This window comes from Leptodactylus fuscus, chromosome 10, assembly GCF_031893055.1.
Source record: "Leptodactylus fuscus isolate aLepFus1 chromosome 10, aLepFus1.hap2, whole genome shotgun sequence".
Taxonomy (NCBI): domain Eukaryota; kingdom Metazoa; phylum Chordata; class Amphibia; order Anura; family Leptodactylidae; genus Leptodactylus; species Leptodactylus fuscus.
In genome coordinates, this window is record NC_134274.1 from 56,425,134 (window position 1) to 56,445,214 (window position 20,081).

Below are 20,081 nucleotides of genomic sequence, written 5' to 3' on the forward strand. Positions count from 1 at the left end.
CCAATCCTAAGACCATGCCACTAAACCTGACCAATCTCTTCATTTGATTGAATAAACCAGCACAATCCTTCACGTACAACAATGTCAGACCTATATTGAAAGTATCTATCCTCATTCTAGTCAAACTGGATGATGGAATGGGCCTTCTAGACTGTTATACTACACCTACCATCTGCAAATGCATCTTGGACACATCATTCCACCACCACCCATCGAAATTCAAGATAAAACCGGACCAGGCCCCCTGCAAATAGGAGGGATGTTCTGGTGGTCAGCAAGTCATCCCAGACTTGTCTGCATTCCTGATGACCCTGACTACAACATCAAGATTTGCCTTTGCTATGTGGCTATTATTTGTCAACTACGGGCAACCCACAGTTCTCAACAATTACATGGCATCCTCACCCGCATGGCACACTCCCAATCTTTATGCCTATAGTTAGAGATGTGATAAATGAAAGGGTGTGAAAACCCTTGTAGAAATAGTACCAATAGTGTGAGGTTGATGTTGAATATTTGTAGACAATGCCCATCAGTGTCCTCACTATAGCAGGAGATCTATTTGTTGGCTGTCCCAGAACAGACGGTTTTATCCTTGCTCTTTGGCCCTATTTCCAATTTGAAGAAAGGCTTTCTCTGTCATTTTATAATGGCATTTTTATGATCCAACAAATTATCTCACAATTGCAGAACTCTACAGGGGCTTCCTCCTGATCCATGTGGGCCATGGCTCTCAGCCACATCAAGGCTAGAGACAATGGGCATCATGACCCCTTCCATGCAACATGGACCTCATGCATAGCTTTCCAGTCCCCCTTAAGCTTTGACTCATGGATAACTAATGAATATAGCCCGGCCTGTTGTTTGTCTGTTTGAAACTTATGTTGGAGTCTGGACCCGCTGCTTCGTTTATGTTGAACTATAAAAAGGGGATATTTCATAAAGACAACTCCAATACTTATGTATTGTTAGGACGCCTATATGAACATCATAGAAGAAGTCGTCCCCCCCCCCCCCCATAGCAGAGAGGTATTTACAAGTGGCAGTTCACACACCTGTTCCATCTCTGCATGTTTATACATTTATCAGAATACTTAATAAGTCTAACTTCATACATAGTATGAATACTCTGCATATCCACAGGGAAATTCTCTAGTATGTTCTCCTGCACACTGCCATGGCAATAACCACTCCAAATCAGGTACTTTTTGCTGCAGTCCTTCTCTGCAAGTCTTGCAGCTTTCAACTTTTGCACTTTGGTGACTAACCCGCTATAATCATAAACCATGTGATCCCATGCTATTATTTAACATAATATCCTTAAAGAAATGCCACTAATACAGGCCCCACTGTTTAACGAAAGGTTCCAAAAGCAACATAAAATATATGCAAGAACAGTAAAGACGCAAAAGATGCAAAAGACCATTTTAGGCTGGGTCATATACTGTCCGTGGTGAGCTCCGTGCTGGAGAACAACTCCCATCCCATGTATGAGACCTTGAGAGTACTGGGCAGTACTGTCAGTGACCGACTGCTTCACCCCAAGTGTGAGAAGGAGTGTTATCGGAGGTCCTTCCTCCAAACCTCGGTCATGTTGTACAATCTACATCAGGCTAAGCGGAGATCACTCCGCATAGAAAACTAAATGATCCTGAAGTCTTTCTTTTCTTTTTAGTTGCTAGGACTCCTAGTATATTTTCTATCTGCTATTCTGAGCTTGTATGTGTTCTTTCTTGTAATATATTACTGTATTATCCTTGCTGCTGTATCACACTGAATTTCCCATTGGTTGGACTATTAAAGAATTATCTTATGCTGTGAAAATGTTGCATTTTAGAGTATCGTCAAAGTGGATGGGATTCTGGCTAATCCCATCCACACATTGCAGAAAAATACCTGCAGCGGAAATGCTGCAATTTCAAAAACTATCACAGTTTTGTAAATCACAACATGTCAGATATATCTACGGAAACGCTGGCATTTTCCATATACAGTACGTAAAATAGAAGCAGAAAGTCCACAGAGAAAAACTCTGCGAAAAACGCATTTTTCGGCTGCGACTCGATACATGGGCCTTAATATTGTACATCACAAGTTCATTCATAGCACATTCATTGAACTAGATGTTTTTTGTTTTTTTTTATGAACCACACAATAATTTCTAGAAAAATTATATCTGGGGAATATGATGTTCTATATAAATAAGCAAAATAAATATCCTACTAATATTATAAATGTGAAAGTTTATGTGTTTGGATGTTTGTTCCTTAATCATGCCTAAAACACCGCATGGATTGTCTCCAAATTGCACGCACACATAGACTGGAGGCAGGAAAAGAATATAGGCTACTTGCAGTCACAGTGAGTGGCCGGGCGTCACGACCGCAAGCACCGACATTCGGTTCAGAGCAACTTTGAGGACCTGAGATGACGTCATCTCAGGCCCTTTAAGCACTCGCTGATTGGAGCGCGATGGTGTGGGAGGATGCAGCCCGGCACAGAGCAGCGTGAGGAACATGGCGGCTCATGTGCAGGATGGACCAGAACACACATGCAGCCTGGCTTTGGAAGCACGCGGCGAAGATCGGCACTCCCGAGTACGGTAATTACAGCACCCACGCGGGGGGAGGGAGGAAGCGAGAGGGTGAGGGGGGACAGAGCTGCAGGTCAGCACCATACGTTCCTCCACATCACCCGCAGACCACAACGTTAAAAGGCCCAATTTAGTCATGTACCCCAGTGTGCGTGCAGCTGCAGCCCCCTGCACTGTCACAACTATAGGCACACAGGTACACGCGGGGGCCGGTGCTCTGGGAACAGGGGGCCGTGGTGGTGGTGGGGCACTGGGGTTTTGGAGGGGGGGGGGTGCCGGTGCAGGGGTTGGTGTTGCCTGGGTAGGGGGAGGCGCGGGGGCGGTGGTGGTCTTTTGCACGTGAGTACAGGTGGCTGGGGCAATGGGGCCGTAGCGGGAGCGCATGGGAAGGGAGGCTGCGCCCGAGGCGAGTTTAGGGGCTTCAGGTACACACCTGGGTATACAGCGCAGTTACAGAGATATGTAACAGAGCTGACACGCACGCAGGTGTATCATCTTCACCAGCGATTGGCTACATAACAGCTCCTCAGTGCCGACACAGACCCGCAGACGAAGTTGCGGGCACATGCTAGTTAACAATAAAATAGAAAAGCCCTCAAGAAAACAAATCGTTAAATGCATTAAAATCCTATTGAAAAGCTATAATATAGCACTTCTGAGCAACCCCATCATAAAAATATAAGTTTCCATAATGCTGCTTATAGTCTGCTCTCTAAGGGGATGTCAGGACACACTTTATTGCATGTGAAAGTTTTATGTGTGTAGACCATTACTCTACATTGGTCAGAGCGTGCTTAGAAATTTCCTTCTCCGCCAATGTGCACATCTAAATTGAAGTGCGACCAACTAAAACCATATGCCAAGATCCAAAAAATCTAGCTGAGGAATATAAGTACTCTCACTGAGTGACAATGCCGCTTACTTCCATTCATTTACCCGACTTTACCTTTTTTATGCTACATTACTGTTACACTAATATTTGTGTGGTACCGATGTGTCATACAGTGTCTATATAATTCTCTACTGCAACCTCATGCATCAGCCATTCCACACAGAACCACCTCAAGATTAATGCTGGGAAGACCAAGGAGATCATGGTGGACTTTAATAAGCGGAGGAGTGCCTGGTGGACATCCAGGGGATGGGCATTGAGATAGTCAAGACCTATAAGTATCTGGGCGTGCTCCTCAATAAAAAGCTGGACTGGGCTGATCACCTGGATGAGCTGCACAGAAAGAGCCACAGCAGGCTCTACCTGTTCAGGAGGCTGAGGGCCTTTGTAGTCCAGGAGGCACTTCTTAGGGCCTTTTTCAACTCTGAGGTAGCATCAGCCATCTTCTTCTGAGTGGCCTGCTAGCATACCAGCTAGGGACAGAAATAGACTTGACAGGCTGGTTAGAAGGGCCAGCTCTGTCCTAGGGAGCCCCTGGACCCAATACCGGTGGTGGGTGACAGAAGAATACTGTCCGTGGTGAGCTTGATGCTGAAGAATAACTCCTATCCCATGAATGAGATCGTGGCAGCACTGGGCAGTACTGTCAGTGACCGACTGCTTCATCCCAAGTGTGAGAAGGAACGTTAATGAAGGTCCTTCCTCCCAACCGCGGTCAGGCTGTATAATCAACATCAGGCTAAGCAAAGATCCCTCCGCACAGAGAACTAAATGATTCTGAAGTGTTTCTTTTCTTTTTGGTTGCTATGACTCCTAGTATCTTCTCCATCTGGTATTCTGAGCTTGTATGTGTTCTTTCTTGTAATATATTACTGTATTATCCATGCTGCTGTAACACACTGAGTTTCCCCATACTGGGACTATTAACGGATTATCTTAGCTTGTCTTATCTTTTTACATGCTTCAGAATAAACTGTAAGTAAAAAAAAAAAAAGGGCATCTTCCACTGCAGCCTATATTTAGAGGGTTTACCTCCATTAAAATGCATTACCTCTCAGGTATATCATGGTGTCTCATGGAGTGGCCATGGAGCTCATAATAAAATGTATTGTAGGGACACTGTGTGCTATTATACAGGGTCTGTGCACACAACATTTCAGTTTTGTTCTCATGAATGCACCTTTATCCCACACTCACTCACCAGGAATGTTCAAGAGACTCTCAGAATGGGGAAATCTCTTGGCCCACCACAAGAAATGGCAATCCTCTATTAAATTTTACAAATTTCTCTCCATTCTCACTCTCAGATACTAACACAGATAATGTTCTGACGCTGACATCTGGTGTACGTACAGATAGGAGGGTCTGCATTTCTCCATGGTGCAGGCCCTCCAAAGTGTTGAGCTTCTGCTGTCTATATTTTGCAAGTGGGTTTTCCTTGCAGCAGATGGTCATAACGAATAAAGGTTATACTATTAGTGCATCAGTTCAGTTTACTGTTACATTGAGTACCATATATACTCTACTAGCTTCTGCCCGCGACTTTGTCTGCGGGTTGTTGTTGGCGATGAGACGCTTATATTTAGAGAAATGAGGTTGGCAATGATCCGCCTGCGTCCGCATCTCGGTTTTGCTACATCTGTGCGTGTGCGCAGCAGATGCAGCTGTATGTACATCCCTATGGAGAGCAGAGAAAGCTGTGCTACCGCGCTGCCTCAGCTCTGTTACATGTAGCAATTTGGATCAGAGGGGTTGTCTTGTGTGAGTGTCCTAGCCGCGTCTGTGTTAGACACGGCTGAATGGCTGCTGCTGAACTTTAACACAGTTCGCCCTTTACCCCCAGCAGAGCCCGAACAGCAAATGCCCCAGTGTTACGCACACAAACTGCTACCACACTGTCTCAGCTCTGCTACATCTAGCAATTTGGATTACAGGGGTTCTTTCACTCTGTGTGAGAGTGTCTGAGCAGCTTCTGTGTTACAAACGGCTGAGGCAGAATAACACATTCCCCGTCGTACTCACTGAAACTCTACTCCTGATATACTCCTCTTGCCCAGACAAAGGCTGCATGTTCTGTAGTCTCCTGATTGAGACTCCATTTTCTTCAGCTTTCACACTGTCCAGCCTCATCCTATATAGCTCCGCCCACAAATTAGCATGTAGCCCCCACCCACCACATAGCTTTATCCTATCGGAGAACGGCTCAAGGACCTGTGATGACATCATCAGAGGTCCTTTAGTGTTGTGTGAACCTAAATTCCTTTATAGCAATCGTTTAGGGATGTCATTTACCGGGATAAAAAGTAGCCTATGTTTTAATCGGGGTTCCTATCTATGTATGTGGCAAATTTCAGGCAAATCCATTCAGCCATTATTGCGTGATTGAGGAACAAACATCCAAACACACAAACATCCAAACACATAAACTTAGTAGGATATATGCCATAATCCTCATAGAAGCAATTTTATTTTTTACTTCTCTAAGGTATTTTTGTATACATTGCACTAATATAGAACAATAGCTTCTGCTTCAAATCCCTCTTCCATCCCTCCAGTTCTCCGCAACAGAAGGCTGAAGTAGAGCTTCAATTATTGCCCCGACTAATAGGGCTCAGATGAATAGTATTAATCGTCACAGTATATTTCTGCCTATATTTGGTCTACAGTAAGATTATTTTATCTCAATTCAGAGTGGAATTAGGTGCAACTTTGAGGCGGAATCTGTAAACCCTGTATAAACTAAAAGTATTTCGGGAAATAGAATCTGAAAAAATGGGTCAGTTCTAATCATCTTAACCCAGTGGAAATAATGTGACTATAAAAATAGCATTTCACTTGCTTTGTTCAAAAGGATTGGTGTTTTTTTCCCCCCTCATTCGTGATAACTAATCATCAGGTTGCAGTAGAGAAGTTTATACAGGAAATGTCTTTTTTGGCTAACTCTTTATCCCGGTCATTTTTATTAAAGAGCTTGTTCAGCCACATAACATGTATTACCAAATTACTTAGAATCCTTTATCAATCTTGAATTGCTCCTGTTCCAACACTTCCTGTGTCCCCTGTCAGTCTCTATATCTGACCTCCAGCTATTTACTAGACACAGGAATGATTTGCAAATGTGTGATTTCTACTGAGACTATTGGCCAGAATACAGAGATCGGAAGGAGATTGGGTAGCAGTGAGTTTTGGGTAGCAGGACATTGGTAAGGTGAGGCTTACTGCTTTTACTACTATAGTATATAACACAGTTTTTTTTTTTTTTTTTTTTTTTAATAAAATGCATGGCTGGACAATCCTTTTAACAATTTCATCACGTCATGATAATATCAGTTGTCTTAAGCAGTTCGGCTATGCCTTTGCTAATAGAATGAGATAAGTGTGTGGCCTTGTTCAAGGCTTGATTTATCACAGCTGGCAGGCATTTCTCCATGCGAACTCTAACTTGCCCTCTTCTCCCCTTGGGTTTCTCAGACCACAAAGTACAGGTTCCCTTAGTGAGGTTTTTCCAAAATTGGTAGCATATTTCAAATCTAAAAGTTTAGAGTTTTCCACTATTGTATAATTCTCTCTTCCTGCGTACTTTGGTTCACCAAGTCAATAAAGGAGTCTGTAACTTGTGTCTGTGGTAATTGTACTACTACTATTATATAACTGTAAGCCTTGTCCAAGGCCATGATGCTACGTATGCTGAAAGTGCAGCATGTCATAGGACTGAGCACTTTACTTTTTGAAGGACAAGTTTTATTAAACCTCAATATTACTTGTAGAACTGTTTTGCATTTAATTGAACAAACTGCTGTTGACAGATCTAATTTTTTTTTATTATGAGCCAGAGATAGGTAAATGATTTCCTCAGCTATCTTCTGTGCTGCCATAGAGAGTGAACGGAGTGGCAGGACACACGTTTTTCCTGCACCCCTATAGGACGGGAGAAGCTGTGCCCTGTTATCAGAATTAGTAGGACTCCCCAATTGTGAACTTATCCCCTACCCTATCAATAGAAATAGCCCCACCAACCGCAGTTCATCTGCTTTTTGATTTTCATTGTAAACTGATTTTCCTACTTGGTATAGTTAGGATAGCAAATGGAACCCAAAGATGGAACTGTATAGAGGATTTCCAGCCAAAATATAAAACTATCCATACACTAGTAAATGAGAGGTAAACACAGCAGCCAGTTTTTATTTTTAACCTAAGGCCCGATTCATATCTGCATTCAGGCCATTCCGTTCCCCTAGCCGCATGAAATATGCAGAGACAAAAGTCCTGCAAGCTGAACTTTTCTTTCCGCATTTTTCATGCGGAAACCACATGGACCCCATTATAGTCTATGGAGTCTACCGGTTTTCTTACATATTTGCTTTTTTTATGCAAATAGGTTTCTATTCGGGGCATCCCCAAGCGGACTCCCAGAAAGGAAACCTGAACGCAGATGTAAACCAGGCCTTAGACAATAAATAAAAACTTTAAAGGGAACCTGTATCATTGGAAATGTGATCCAATGTGCAGTTATCACATTGTCAAGCAAGAGAGGCTGAGCAGACTGAAGTATAGTTTTGTGGGAAAAGATTCAGCATATCATTTATCCATTTATTTCTGTGCTTTTTCTATGCTTAGAAGTAGTAATTGAGTTCACTGGGCATTGATTGTTAAACACTATGTAGGCCTGCCTAGCGGACCCTTAATCCCAGAATGAACAAAGGCTTAAATGAACCGCTAACTAGTAAATGGTTTCAAATATAAACATATCAACATGCTTCTCCTGCTCTATAATATTCTGCCTACAGACCACAGTAGATTTTCAATGTGTTGGATTTTCTTTAAATTATATTTATTTAATTACTAACATGTATTAATAGACTATTCCATTAATACTTGTATCTTTAGCTCATGAAGCCAAATATACTACATGATGTTCAAATCTATGACATTTGGAGCTCAGAATCTGACTACAGACTACTACACTAACACATGAGAAAGTGACAGCTATCAGAATTTTAATGTCATTTGACAAAACCTGTAACACTTTATGAATAGTTTTACTAAACAAACCATTCCAATAAGAATATTTCTGCATCTAAAATATTAAATCCTTCCATCTGAATGGGTTGTTTTTACAGCATATCCAAAGATTCATTCAAGCCCTAGTCGTACGTTTCTGCAACAAATCTACTTATGGGAATACTTCATAAATACATTTTTTCTTTTATATCATCTAGAGAATTTAAGCACTGATCCAGAATCTGAATAGTTGCCCACTTTTACTTTGCACCATTTTTGATGCATCTCCGCCAATGTTTCTGGTTTTGTGGCCCACAAGCCAACAAAGTTAAAATCCTAATCCACGTCCTTCCCATCTGGCTGTCTGAAAGCAGAAACATTTTCATTGGGACTTGGAGGGGAGATGTGATTTACATCTTGAAGGGCTAATATTTGGCACCTGTAAGTAAGCTTTGTCACATCATTCATTCTCTTGTGTTGGAGGCAATTTCTATTTTTCTGTAGATAGTTCAAAATAACTTTCAGATTTGCTTCAAAGCTTTCAAAAAGCCATTATTAACACATTCCTGGAATTGTTCAGGCATCAGATTTGACTATGTTATCCATGTAGTAGCACACCATAATAGCATGGAGAGGTAAGGGTGCAGACTCTCAGAGGCAATATCAAGGAGCACAAGAAATACGCTAAGCTTTCTTTTTCTCCTGGACATGGAAGTTTGCTCAGTGCATGCACGATCTAAGATTACAAGCAATAAAAAAAATGTATGAAAAGAAGGAAAAAAATTATAAACGCAGGAAGGACAATGGAACGGAAAGAATTTTTCTACAGGCAGCATCTGGTGCCCAGATAAGTATTACATCTAGAATACTAAGCATCAATGCTACAACTGACATATCCAGTAAAACTATAAAAAATGTGGGAAGCAGAGCAATGCAGGCATCCGAAAAGGTTACTGGCAGTATCACAAGAATATCAATTTGCTTTTAATTTCAAAATTTTAAATTCACTTTAAGTTGATAAAAAAAATACGTAAATGAGAGTTCTATACATCTATTATAAACAGACACTATAGTACCACTATCAAAAAACCAGCGTGTGCATTTATATGCCTATAAGAGATATTTATTGAGCTGATCACCCAAATTTGCAAAGAAAAATTAAAGACTTTTGCAGGAATGATCCTCTCAAAGATAAAACTAATACAATATACAGTACAAGTTAAGGTGTTTAATGGAGACTGCAAGCATGTACAGTCCCCCCAAAACCCCTGAATAATCCATCAAGAAAGAACCAAAATGTATGTATATATTTTTATGTTCTAGCTACTGTGCAGAGGTCACTTCAACTCTTTTTTTTTTTTTACTCCACTGGTGACCTTCAGATTTTCATATCCAAATCAGCTTGGTTCCTCTTTAATTGCTAACCCTCAGCTGGTTATCCCTTTAAATTGTGGCCCTTAACATGGATCCCCTCTCATTCTTAGTCACTGGCACCCTCAGCATGGTACCCATCCTGGATCACAGCATAGCTACTACTCTCTTTCCTACAGCATGGCGCCCCTCTTATTCCTAGACCCAAACATGGTTACCATTTCCATTGTAGCCTTCACTGCTAATCTTGACAAAACTTGCTTCATTTCATGGCCCAAAATCTGAACTTTAAAGGCCACTTGGGAACTCCCCAAGAATGCCCATTTTGGTTTGGGGTCTGAAGCTAATGACACACACTACGGTCAATGCCATCTCCATACTGGGCTGCTGGTGTTTTGCGTTAACATAAAGATTGTTTGAATGCCACTTATGACTTATTCCTGTCATTGTGTTTTTGTTGGATGCGGTGCTTTGCTCGTAACAAGTCACAGAGAGTAATTAATACATCTTTTACTATACCAACTCAATACATGGGCAGTCCAGTCCTATCCGCAAATTGCCCAGATGCAGTGGTCCAGTTGAAACAATAGCAAGTACACATGCAACCTGGCATTTAGTGCACAATGGATCACAGGCACCCACTAATTGCCCGGCTACACCTATACAGTTACTATGGCTTCCAATGGAAGTACAGGTGCACCCTGGCAATTGGGGTATTTGTCCACATCCACTCTGCACATAGAATTGGTCTCTAAGTCATTCCTCACTGGAAAACACAAAACTTTAAGTGCCCATATCCAGCTCACCACAGGCAACAACACAAGAGACCTGTCTTGGTCCATTGCTATCATGAGGGCCTGTTTCTGCCCAAAGTTCATCAGAACGACTATGTACATGTTGTTTTAAAAGCTCTAGTAAAGGCTCTCTGTTATGAGGATCCCAGAAGGTGACATTTATGTGACTACATTGTTCCCAGTCTCAGACAGGTTTCATGGTGTTGATTATAGTGAGTTGAATGTGGGGATACCACTCAAATTTTAGTTTTTTGCTGGTGATGAATGACTCAGACCAGTGGTGTAACTAGGAACGGTGGGGCCCCATGATGAACTTTTGACACCCCCCCCCCCCACCCAATCGTGTGTAGGCATAAGGGTACATTTTTGTTACAGGAATACCTTTCCTCTGCTCTGTAACACTCCACCAAAGTAGCGTATGTATCAAGTATGGCTTTATACTCTGTATATCTATACAGCCATGTGTTATGGAGGAAATAAATTGTAAGCACTACTTGCATGTTTTCTGGACCACTGGGTGACTTTGGCCTCATTGCTGTTAGCAGTTCATATTGTACTTAATGAAGTTGCTTACAATTTCATGAACCGCTGTCAGATAATACAGGAAACAGGCGGCAACTCAACTGACTTTGAACAGATATTGACTATCATTTACAAAGAAAAAAATCTGGTACACATTCTACATAACAGATAAGCTAAACCAAAAATTCCAAGAACCAAAGAATTTTTCAAAAACCTCACTATGTTCATAAGGGTGAGGACGTAGTTCTGCACATGCTCTTTTCCATGGAAGCGCACAACAGAGTCATCCACTGCAAGGAGCACCTCTATGTTGTAGTCATCCTTCTTAGCATGGCGCTTTTTGCGTTCGTTGTCCCACAGCTTATCCTGTATTGAATCCAGTGCAAAAGGGAGATTGCCAACTTCACTCTTTGTCACTAAAAATAAATAGGAATGATTACCTGTCATGGTACCATATAGGTGTCACACAAATATATTGTACTTTACTGCAAACTCAAAGGTGCATTTCCGAGGGATGAATTTGATTGCTAACACCTAAGAGCCTTAATATGATTTTAGTAAATGTCAGTAGTTATACTCCTAAGAAAAGGATCTGAGGTTCAATATAAGGAACAGCATTTGTACAGATGAGACATTTTGTCTGGGTGGGTATTACAGGGGAAGGGGTTCTATTTAAAGTGCCACAGACTATTTTTCAGCCATCTGCTGCATACTGGGGGCGGGTTGGACCCCACATTGATCATTAATTGGATACATCATCATTATATATTAACAGAAAACAATAAGAAGCCCATCAATGTATATTCCCCTATTAACCAAGAGTTATCTTAAATTTTAAGGGTGGATGTAATAAGCTTTAACCTTGTACAAACATAAACTGTTTTAAAGTACAGTATATTCAATTGTGGAAATGAGAATTAATGAAGAAAGACCACTCTAATACTATCAGGGGTGACTAATATAAAGTTGGAGTACATAGTTACTTTTTAGGTACCTTCATTGTGCATCTCCCCATGATTTCCAGTTTTATTGTGTTGAATGGCAGATCTCCTGTAGACCACATGAGCACGACCATTCTCTTCATCTTCCTGCCGTCCCCTTTCTAAAGGCTCAATAAAGAACTCACTGCTGTCCGTTCTTATCATTCCAGCCTGGAATTAAAAAAAAAAAAAAAATGTCTCTAAGTAGTTCTTTAGCAAAAATCTATGAAAAACATAAAATTCTACTACAACATGTAGGATTCCTTACCAGGTACTCAGCATTGATTATAAACCTGTGACTACCTTGCTGGAAAGATACTATTATAATACAACTAAGACATCACACAGTATTATTTTGCCCTCGATAAGATGATACTAACACTATTATATTACCATACAGCCAGGGCCAGCGTTAGGAAGAGGGGGGGGGGGGCAAACTGGGCAAATACCCAGGGGCCCCGAGTCCAAAGGGCCCCGGGATCCTCAGCACCAACTATACAACTAACTACAAACATTTATATTCACTAGAAATGAACTTTAACGGATTAAGATTTTATTTTTGAGCCTTCTTTACCACTGTGTGACACATGGACAAGAGTGTTTCTGAAAGAAAGTAGCCATGTTTTTCTAATCTCAGACAAACCCTTTAAGAGTGCCACGTATTCCTTATTTATAAAGAGTTGCACTCGCAAAACAACAGCAAAAGAAAATGTTTTATGGTCTGAAAAAAAGATTGGTAAACGTTAAGACTTGTATAATTTTGCTATAAAAATGTGCCTAAAATTCTCTGTCAACTTGTCTCACGCACAGCGATAATAACACACCTGTGAAATTCCTCCATTTGGCATATTCCACAGAACTATAAACTTCTTAAAGCACAGGCTGCAGTCCTATATGAACCTCGCACATGTTTCAGATGGTCTGCATTAAAGCAAAAATCTCCTGAAGTGCTCTGGGGCTTTAAATAGCTGCTGTTAGCTAACAAGGATGCAGCCAAGACGCACAATGTCTTAGGTCTGCTGTTACAGATTTCAGACCATGTGTTTGCTGGATGGTTTGTAGTCTATTGAAAAGAGCAACAAAGTATAAATCATTACGAACTGTGTAATAACATATAACTGCATTGTAAGATTAAGATATAGATACCAGAGGAAGGGCAAGAGGATAGATATAGGATGCCCTTTTTAAAAAATAAGGCTGAGGTGTGTTTTATTTTGTTTTGCAGCAGCTGGGCAAAAGTACCACAAAGTACACCGCAGCTGCTGAAGAAATGTTAAAAAAAAAAAAAAAGAACAGGGACAATGGATTTGAGTTAAAGATGGACTCAGGGCTGGTTCACATCTGTGTTCGGTATTCTGTTTGGGGAGTCCACTTGGGGACCCCCGAATGCAATACCAAAAGCATTAAAAAGCGGTGAGCAATGAAACCACAGGAACCTCATAGACTATAATGGGGGTCTGTGTGTTTTCCACACGGTGTCCGCATGAATCATGTGTAGAGAAAAGTACTTAAAGGGGCTCTATCAGCAAAATGATGCTGTATGAGCCCCACATATGCGTGAATATGCTAATCTTATTTTAACTCCCCCCTGGTTTTAAAATAAAACCATAAAAACATATATGTGAAATTATACTTATCGTGCACGCTGGGCAGTGATGCACGGTTCGACATCATCTTCTGGCACACCTTCCTCTTCTTTCTTCTTCTTTCGACGACGCCCTCCGGTCCTGGCACTTCCCCGGCTTCATCGTCCTCTTCTTCCAGCGGGATTGGTTCAAATACGGCGCGTGCGCAGTATCGCTCTCGCACACACTCCGGCGCCATTTTTCCCAATGGCAGTTCGCGAGTGTACTGTGCATGCGTACTGTACTGTGCAGGATGCTCGCATAGTTCTAAGGGGTACTCAGTATGCTCAGTTCCCCTTAAAACTACGCTCGCGAACTGCCATTGGGAAAAATGGAGCTGGAGTATGCGCAGTAGTGCTCTGGAGGGAGCGATACTGCGCACGCGCCGGATTTGAGCCAAGCCCGCCAGATGAAGAGGAAGATCAAGGTGGGGAAGAGCCAGGACTGGAAGGCATCGCCAAAAGAAGAAGAAAGAAGAGGAAGGCGTGCCAGAAGATGACGTCAGACAGTGCATCACCACCCAGGGTGCACGATAAGTATAATTTACATATATGTTTTTAGGGGGGGGGGGTTTAAACAGGGGGGGGGATAAAATCACATTAGCGGTACCTGAACAGCCTTTTTAAAGGCTATTAACGCATATGTGGGGCTCATACAGCATAATTTTGTTGATAGAGCCCCTTTAAAGTGGACTTCCCTACCGCAGTACCGAACGCAGATGTGAACCTGGCCTAAGACTTTGGCAACGGTGCAAACAGAGTGCCATAGGAGTTTGGGGATAAAGGGATTAAAAGTAGCAATTGTAAACAGAGTAGAGATAAGGAGGACATAAGGACATTTATTATATCTCCTTATCTTTACTTTATTTACAATTGCTACTTTTAATCCCCTTATCTGTCCTCTAGGGGATGGAGAACGTTTGCTATCAGCATAAAAAGGTGTCAGTATACAATCAGTATGTGCATCAGTCCGTTTTGAAGTGTCAAACTGAATTCAAACGGACTGATGGCATACTGATGTGTGAACACAGCATAAGTGTCTTTACACCACAAGTACGATTACAAGGATCATTACAGATTCAAACAGGGACAGTGTGCGCGCTTATTTACTCTCAGTTCTGCTTTGTGCCAAGTAATACTACAGTCCGCCCCCCCGCCTCTATATAACAGCTTGACTTTGTAGAAAAGTTACAGAGGAAGATTATGGTCACGATACTAGACTATTTCTCATATTTCTTTGCAAATTCCACCAATCTTCTGCACCAGATTCCTCTCATAATTTTGGCTTGGTGGATCCTATGGTGCAAAGCCTAAGCAGAGCTTTCTGACATGGGTTTACACACTTTAGCTCCAGACATGGTTGGCTTGAATGAGATGATTTTGAGTTAGAATCAGCTGCAAATTTTGCCACGTTTAACCTGGTTTTAAACAGATATTCTTGTCTGGTAAAGTTATGACATGTTGCCAGGATATGTTATAAAACTGGTTTTGATCCAACCTCTAGTACATCACCAGTCCTGAGAATGAAAGGTACACTTTCCCATTTCAGTGCTGTGGTGCCTACCAGCACAGCGACACCTTGTCCACCCTTGGTGCAGAGAACAGATTTAGCTCTACAGCCCCTTCTGTTTTTAGGAGCAATGAAGGTTCCAGAGATTGGACACCCACTAATCATAAAGTAGCTGAAATAAAACAAAGAAACAGAACCAGACGGAACATAGTGTAAAACTGTCAATACAGAAGGCATAAATAAGTGAATTAGGAAATAATCTCACATTAAGAGGTTGTGAAAGCCAGTCACAACCACTTTATATCACAATGGAACCACTTAACAGAGGGTTCCTCTCTGGGCAGATTCCAGCAGCAAGATACCATCACCCCCAAGGTGTAAAATGATGCACTTGAAAGGACCAAAGCAAACCCACAGCCTGGGTTTTGAAAGACGAGGGACTGCACTCCACCACAGCTATTTCCAAGATGTGAACTTTATTTACTAACACACAACGTATTTCAAGGTAACCACCCCTTTCTCAAGTGAACAAGTAGTCAACAGCTCTGACTCTGAGACAGTGCTCTGTTGACTACTTGTACACTTGAGAAAGAGGTGGTTACGCTAAAACGCGTTATGTGTTAGTACATAGAGTTCCCATATTGGAAATATCCGTGGTGGAGTGCAGTCCCTCATTTTTGAAAATCCAGACTTTGAGTTTGCTTTGGTCCTTTCAAGTGACTCATCATAAAGTGGTTGCATATACTAGTCACATACCAAAACGGTATAAAATGGGAATAACCCTTTAGGAGTCAAAGGGGTGCTCTTAATAGTTACTTTAAGGCATGAGGTTTGGGAAATGGTCATCTATAAGGACATATAAGTATCTGGGTGTCCTAATAAACTAGACTGGGCTGATCACCTGGAGGTGCTGCACAGAAAGAGTCACAGCAGGCTCTACCTGCCCTTGTTTATCCAGCACTGTGCCCATGGTCCTTATAGTCCAATTGTTTTGATGCAATATGCAGTATTCCCTTCTTTTGTATCTTTATTAATAAGCATAGTTGACTACATTTGGTAAATAAGGAGGAGGGCAACCAAGCGACAAGATGGATGAAAACAATCTAAAAATGAACAATTATGCCATGAGTAAGGCGGAGCCCTCCGGAGAAGGATTAATTGATAAGACCAAATGTGTCTGTTAAGGTGCCCTATTGCCCTATTAGGTATATGGACATGATCACTGAGATATGTTCCTTGTTTAGGATCCCTTTCTATGAGCCACAATGGAGGTTCAGTGTAAGAGTAGCTTCTACTCTGACATACCAGGTCCATTAAAATGGCCACAACACTGCATTTCGCAGCTCATATTTGTAGCTGAAGATATTATTTTCCTGTTGCTTATATAACACTGTTGTATGGCATATCCCTCACCATTTACAATTGTATTTCCTTACCACCTAAACTCATACATTAAGACCAACATCATCTGAAATTTACCCTCAAAACGTAGGTAGTAACCAGAGAATGTGGATCCCATGCAAACAAGGGGAGAGCATACAAACTCCCTGCAGACGACACCATGTTTGCTATCCATATAGCAAATTAAAACTGTCCCAATACAAAAATTACATTATTTTTTTTTCTGGTGTTATACTGTTATATTATGGCAATTCTCTATTGTCACTATCACTGTAGAGTTAGGGTTTTACTGTAAGTCAGTAAAGCAGTCATTGTAAGTAACTGGTTTCATGTTTATGTGCCAATAAATTATATTATATTCTGGAAGTAATTATAAAAGAATAAAATGAATTTCTATTACAAGAGTAGCAAGTTAAGTATAAACATAAGTGAAATCCGGATTGTCCATGGAAAAACTCCATCAATCACGTAATTATTCACACTTGGCTTCACCAATATGATCATGTAGAGCTCTTCAATGACAGCTATTTCCTTCTGTACTATTTTCTTTAATACTTGCAAATATTATTTACTTGTTTTAAAAGTGTTTTTGGATCTGGTTGTCTTATTACGTTCTGGAAATACCTATATATAGTTTTACTATTTTGCTTGTGAATGTGACATGTAATGTCTACAGAACCTTCAATGGTGATGGATCAAAATAACCACAAAATATTTTACATCATAACTAAAAAAAAAAAAAAAATAATTGTAATCTGACTTTCCCCTAAATACTATGGAATGGAGTTGAAATGTTTCCCTAAACCCGAGTACTTTAGAAGTGATTCCTCCCATGTAAAGACACTTACAAAGACTAGTTAACAGTATGTTAAAAACAGAAATTAAATGTTACCTTATTACTTTCCCCAACACTACAGTGGCAAGGGTCATCTTCTTTTTATACCACTAGAATGCCTGCTGAATCTATCTCTCCCCTCTCCTTTGCATAGAAAACCATCTGAGAAGACAGATAAAAGGTACATAAGTAAAAAAAAAAAAAAAAAACTACTAAAAAATGGCAAAAATGGCACATATAACTCTCAAGTACTGTAATGTGACACTTTGGTGGATATGATTATTTTAGGTCAAGTTCACATTTAAGGTGCCCATACATATTAGCATGGAGGTGATGAAAGTGGATGATTTCAACCATAATGAACGTATGTTGGGTGAAATTTCACAGCAAATGACTGGTGCCTACCAGTGACACTCCATCATCGTCTGGATAGAAGTTGGCCTTCATATATACTTTCATTCTTAAAGGGAGTCTGCCACCAGAACCAAGCATATTAATGCAACCCTGTAGATTGGTTAGGGTCACCTGAATCAAAAATTTGGCGCAATAAGGGTGTTGCCATTGTTTCAAAGAGGTAAGCAGCCACACTCTCCTGCTCCAAAGAGCTCAATGGCATACTGACAAAAACAGCAATATTGCAGGCACTGATTCACAAGGGGAAAACACAGTTTGATTCAGGGGACCCTAACTCTTTAAGACTCCCATACAAAGAAAAATCAGTCAAACATGACAGATTCAGAGATAGTGGCTGACTCTAGTGAGGTGAAAGGGGACAAGATACTTTTTTTTGCCCTGGAGATAAGCCACTGCTATTGGTACCTGGTGGTTGGCTGCTTATTTCATTCATATATATATATATATATATATATATATATATATATATATATATATATATATATATATAAATTTAATTTTTTATTTTTTTTTACAGAATTCTCTCATAAATATTGTTTGTCCTGCACTCAGAGTCAGTGAAAATGTACAAATGACTGCAACAATCAATATGGAATAAAATGTGTATGGCTGCATCCGTGAAAAGGTTCCTTGGAAGCACCATCAATGTATCTAAGCTGTATGACCACCTTAATGGTAAGAGAAGTACCTCTGCCACATTAACAGTTACTGTATGTTCTCCAGCAAAATGAATATGGATGGGCCCACTCCTCTAAAGTGAAAGTTGCTCTTTGTTCCAGTTTGGTTCATAGAAGGGTTCCTATACATGTGAATCATCTGTATGATGTCCTATGTAACCATAGGAGGTGCAGTGTTAGCTGTTGCTACAGTGGGTGATCTGGACCCTGAGGGGACTCCAAAGGTCCCTCTGCCACATCAAATATACCACTGTACTTAATGACACAAGGTAAGTAGGGGGGTCCAATTACAAATTTGAAATTGGGGCATATATGTTTGAAATGTCACCTCTGATGACATCTATATGTCCCTGAGTCATGAAAAATGTAGACAAAGGATACCATGTTATTACTTTATATGCACGTGATCTAAGACTCCCTGACAATAAATGTCTATTATTCATTTCTACTATTAATTTTATTTCCTTGACAGGGTCAAGGTTCATGTAGTTAAATAATGGAGGTATATACAGGCAGATAGAGGTATAGGTTTTAGTGTAGCCTCTGGAAGTTATACTAGTGAAAACAGAGTTGTTGCAGGATAGACACCTTAAAGACATGCCTTGTCTCCATTTGGTCCACACAAGCAGTCCCATGGATAGGCTGTAGAGGGATTCAGCTGCTGTTTGCACATGCAGTTTGTCCAAGGAATGGCCTCAGCACAGTGTGACATAGCTTGGCTTACTCTTTACTCAGATTGTGTTGCATATCATACTATTTTAATATATGGCTCTGTGAGATGTACTGTTTAATGTGTGTCACTTTGGCTGTTGTAAATCATTGCAAAAGTCATATTTTGTGAGGTTTTTGGAAACCAGATAATGTGTTAGCACTTTATAAGAGGAACAGAGCTGCACCTAAGAGTTGTTTTACGGGAGAACACGTGTGTTGCTCTCTCACAGTGCTCTCCTGTTTAGCGGTGACATTGGTTCTAGGGGGCAGTCGACACATCCGGCACAGCCGCAGAAGCACAGTGTCTGTCATTGAGGGCCCAGAGAACTGCTTGCTACTATTGTCAATAATTATTGATGTACTGTTGTATTTAACTATCAAAAAGTAAAGAACTGTTCCTGTCTGACACCACCCACTTAATATTAGAGACTCTAGTGAGAGTCTATTGGGTTAGGGACAAAAATTCCAATGGCACTGGAATCAGTGGAAGGGCACCTAAGAGATAGCTCTAGCACAAGCAGCCAGGCACTCAATTACTAATCTCTAGATCTTTGAATATTTCATTTTCAGTTGTCACCATAAAATGGCAATGTTTAACATGTTCTGAAATAGGATTTGTTGAGCAGGATTGTATATAGTTTTGTGATAAAGTACAAGTATAATTTGTTCATTTATATCTTTGGCTTGTTCTCAGCTTTGGAGTCCTGACAGCTATTGCTGGATGCACACTCATACAGGGGAAGGCTGCCAGTCACT

The 20,081-nt window shown here is 40.8% G+C and overlaps 1 protein-coding gene across 1 annotated transcript in view; it reads right to left on the reverse strand.

Annotated features, from left to right (window-relative positions):
* The window catches only part of ADAMTS14 (ADAM metallopeptidase with thrombospondin type 1 motif 14), a 120,780-nt gene that overhangs the window by 89,194 nt on the left and 11,505 nt on the right, over positions 1–20,081 (reverse strand). Inside the window, exons 3-4 of the mRNA XM_075258166.1 lie at positions 12,168–12,324; positions 11,393–11,589 (exon numbers count right to left, since the gene is read on the reverse strand). Of these exons, the coding sequence (XP_075114267.1) occupies positions 11,393–11,589; positions 12,168–12,324 (354 nt within the window). The remainder of the gene's footprint in view (positions 1–11,392; positions 11,590–12,167; positions 12,325–20,081) is intronic.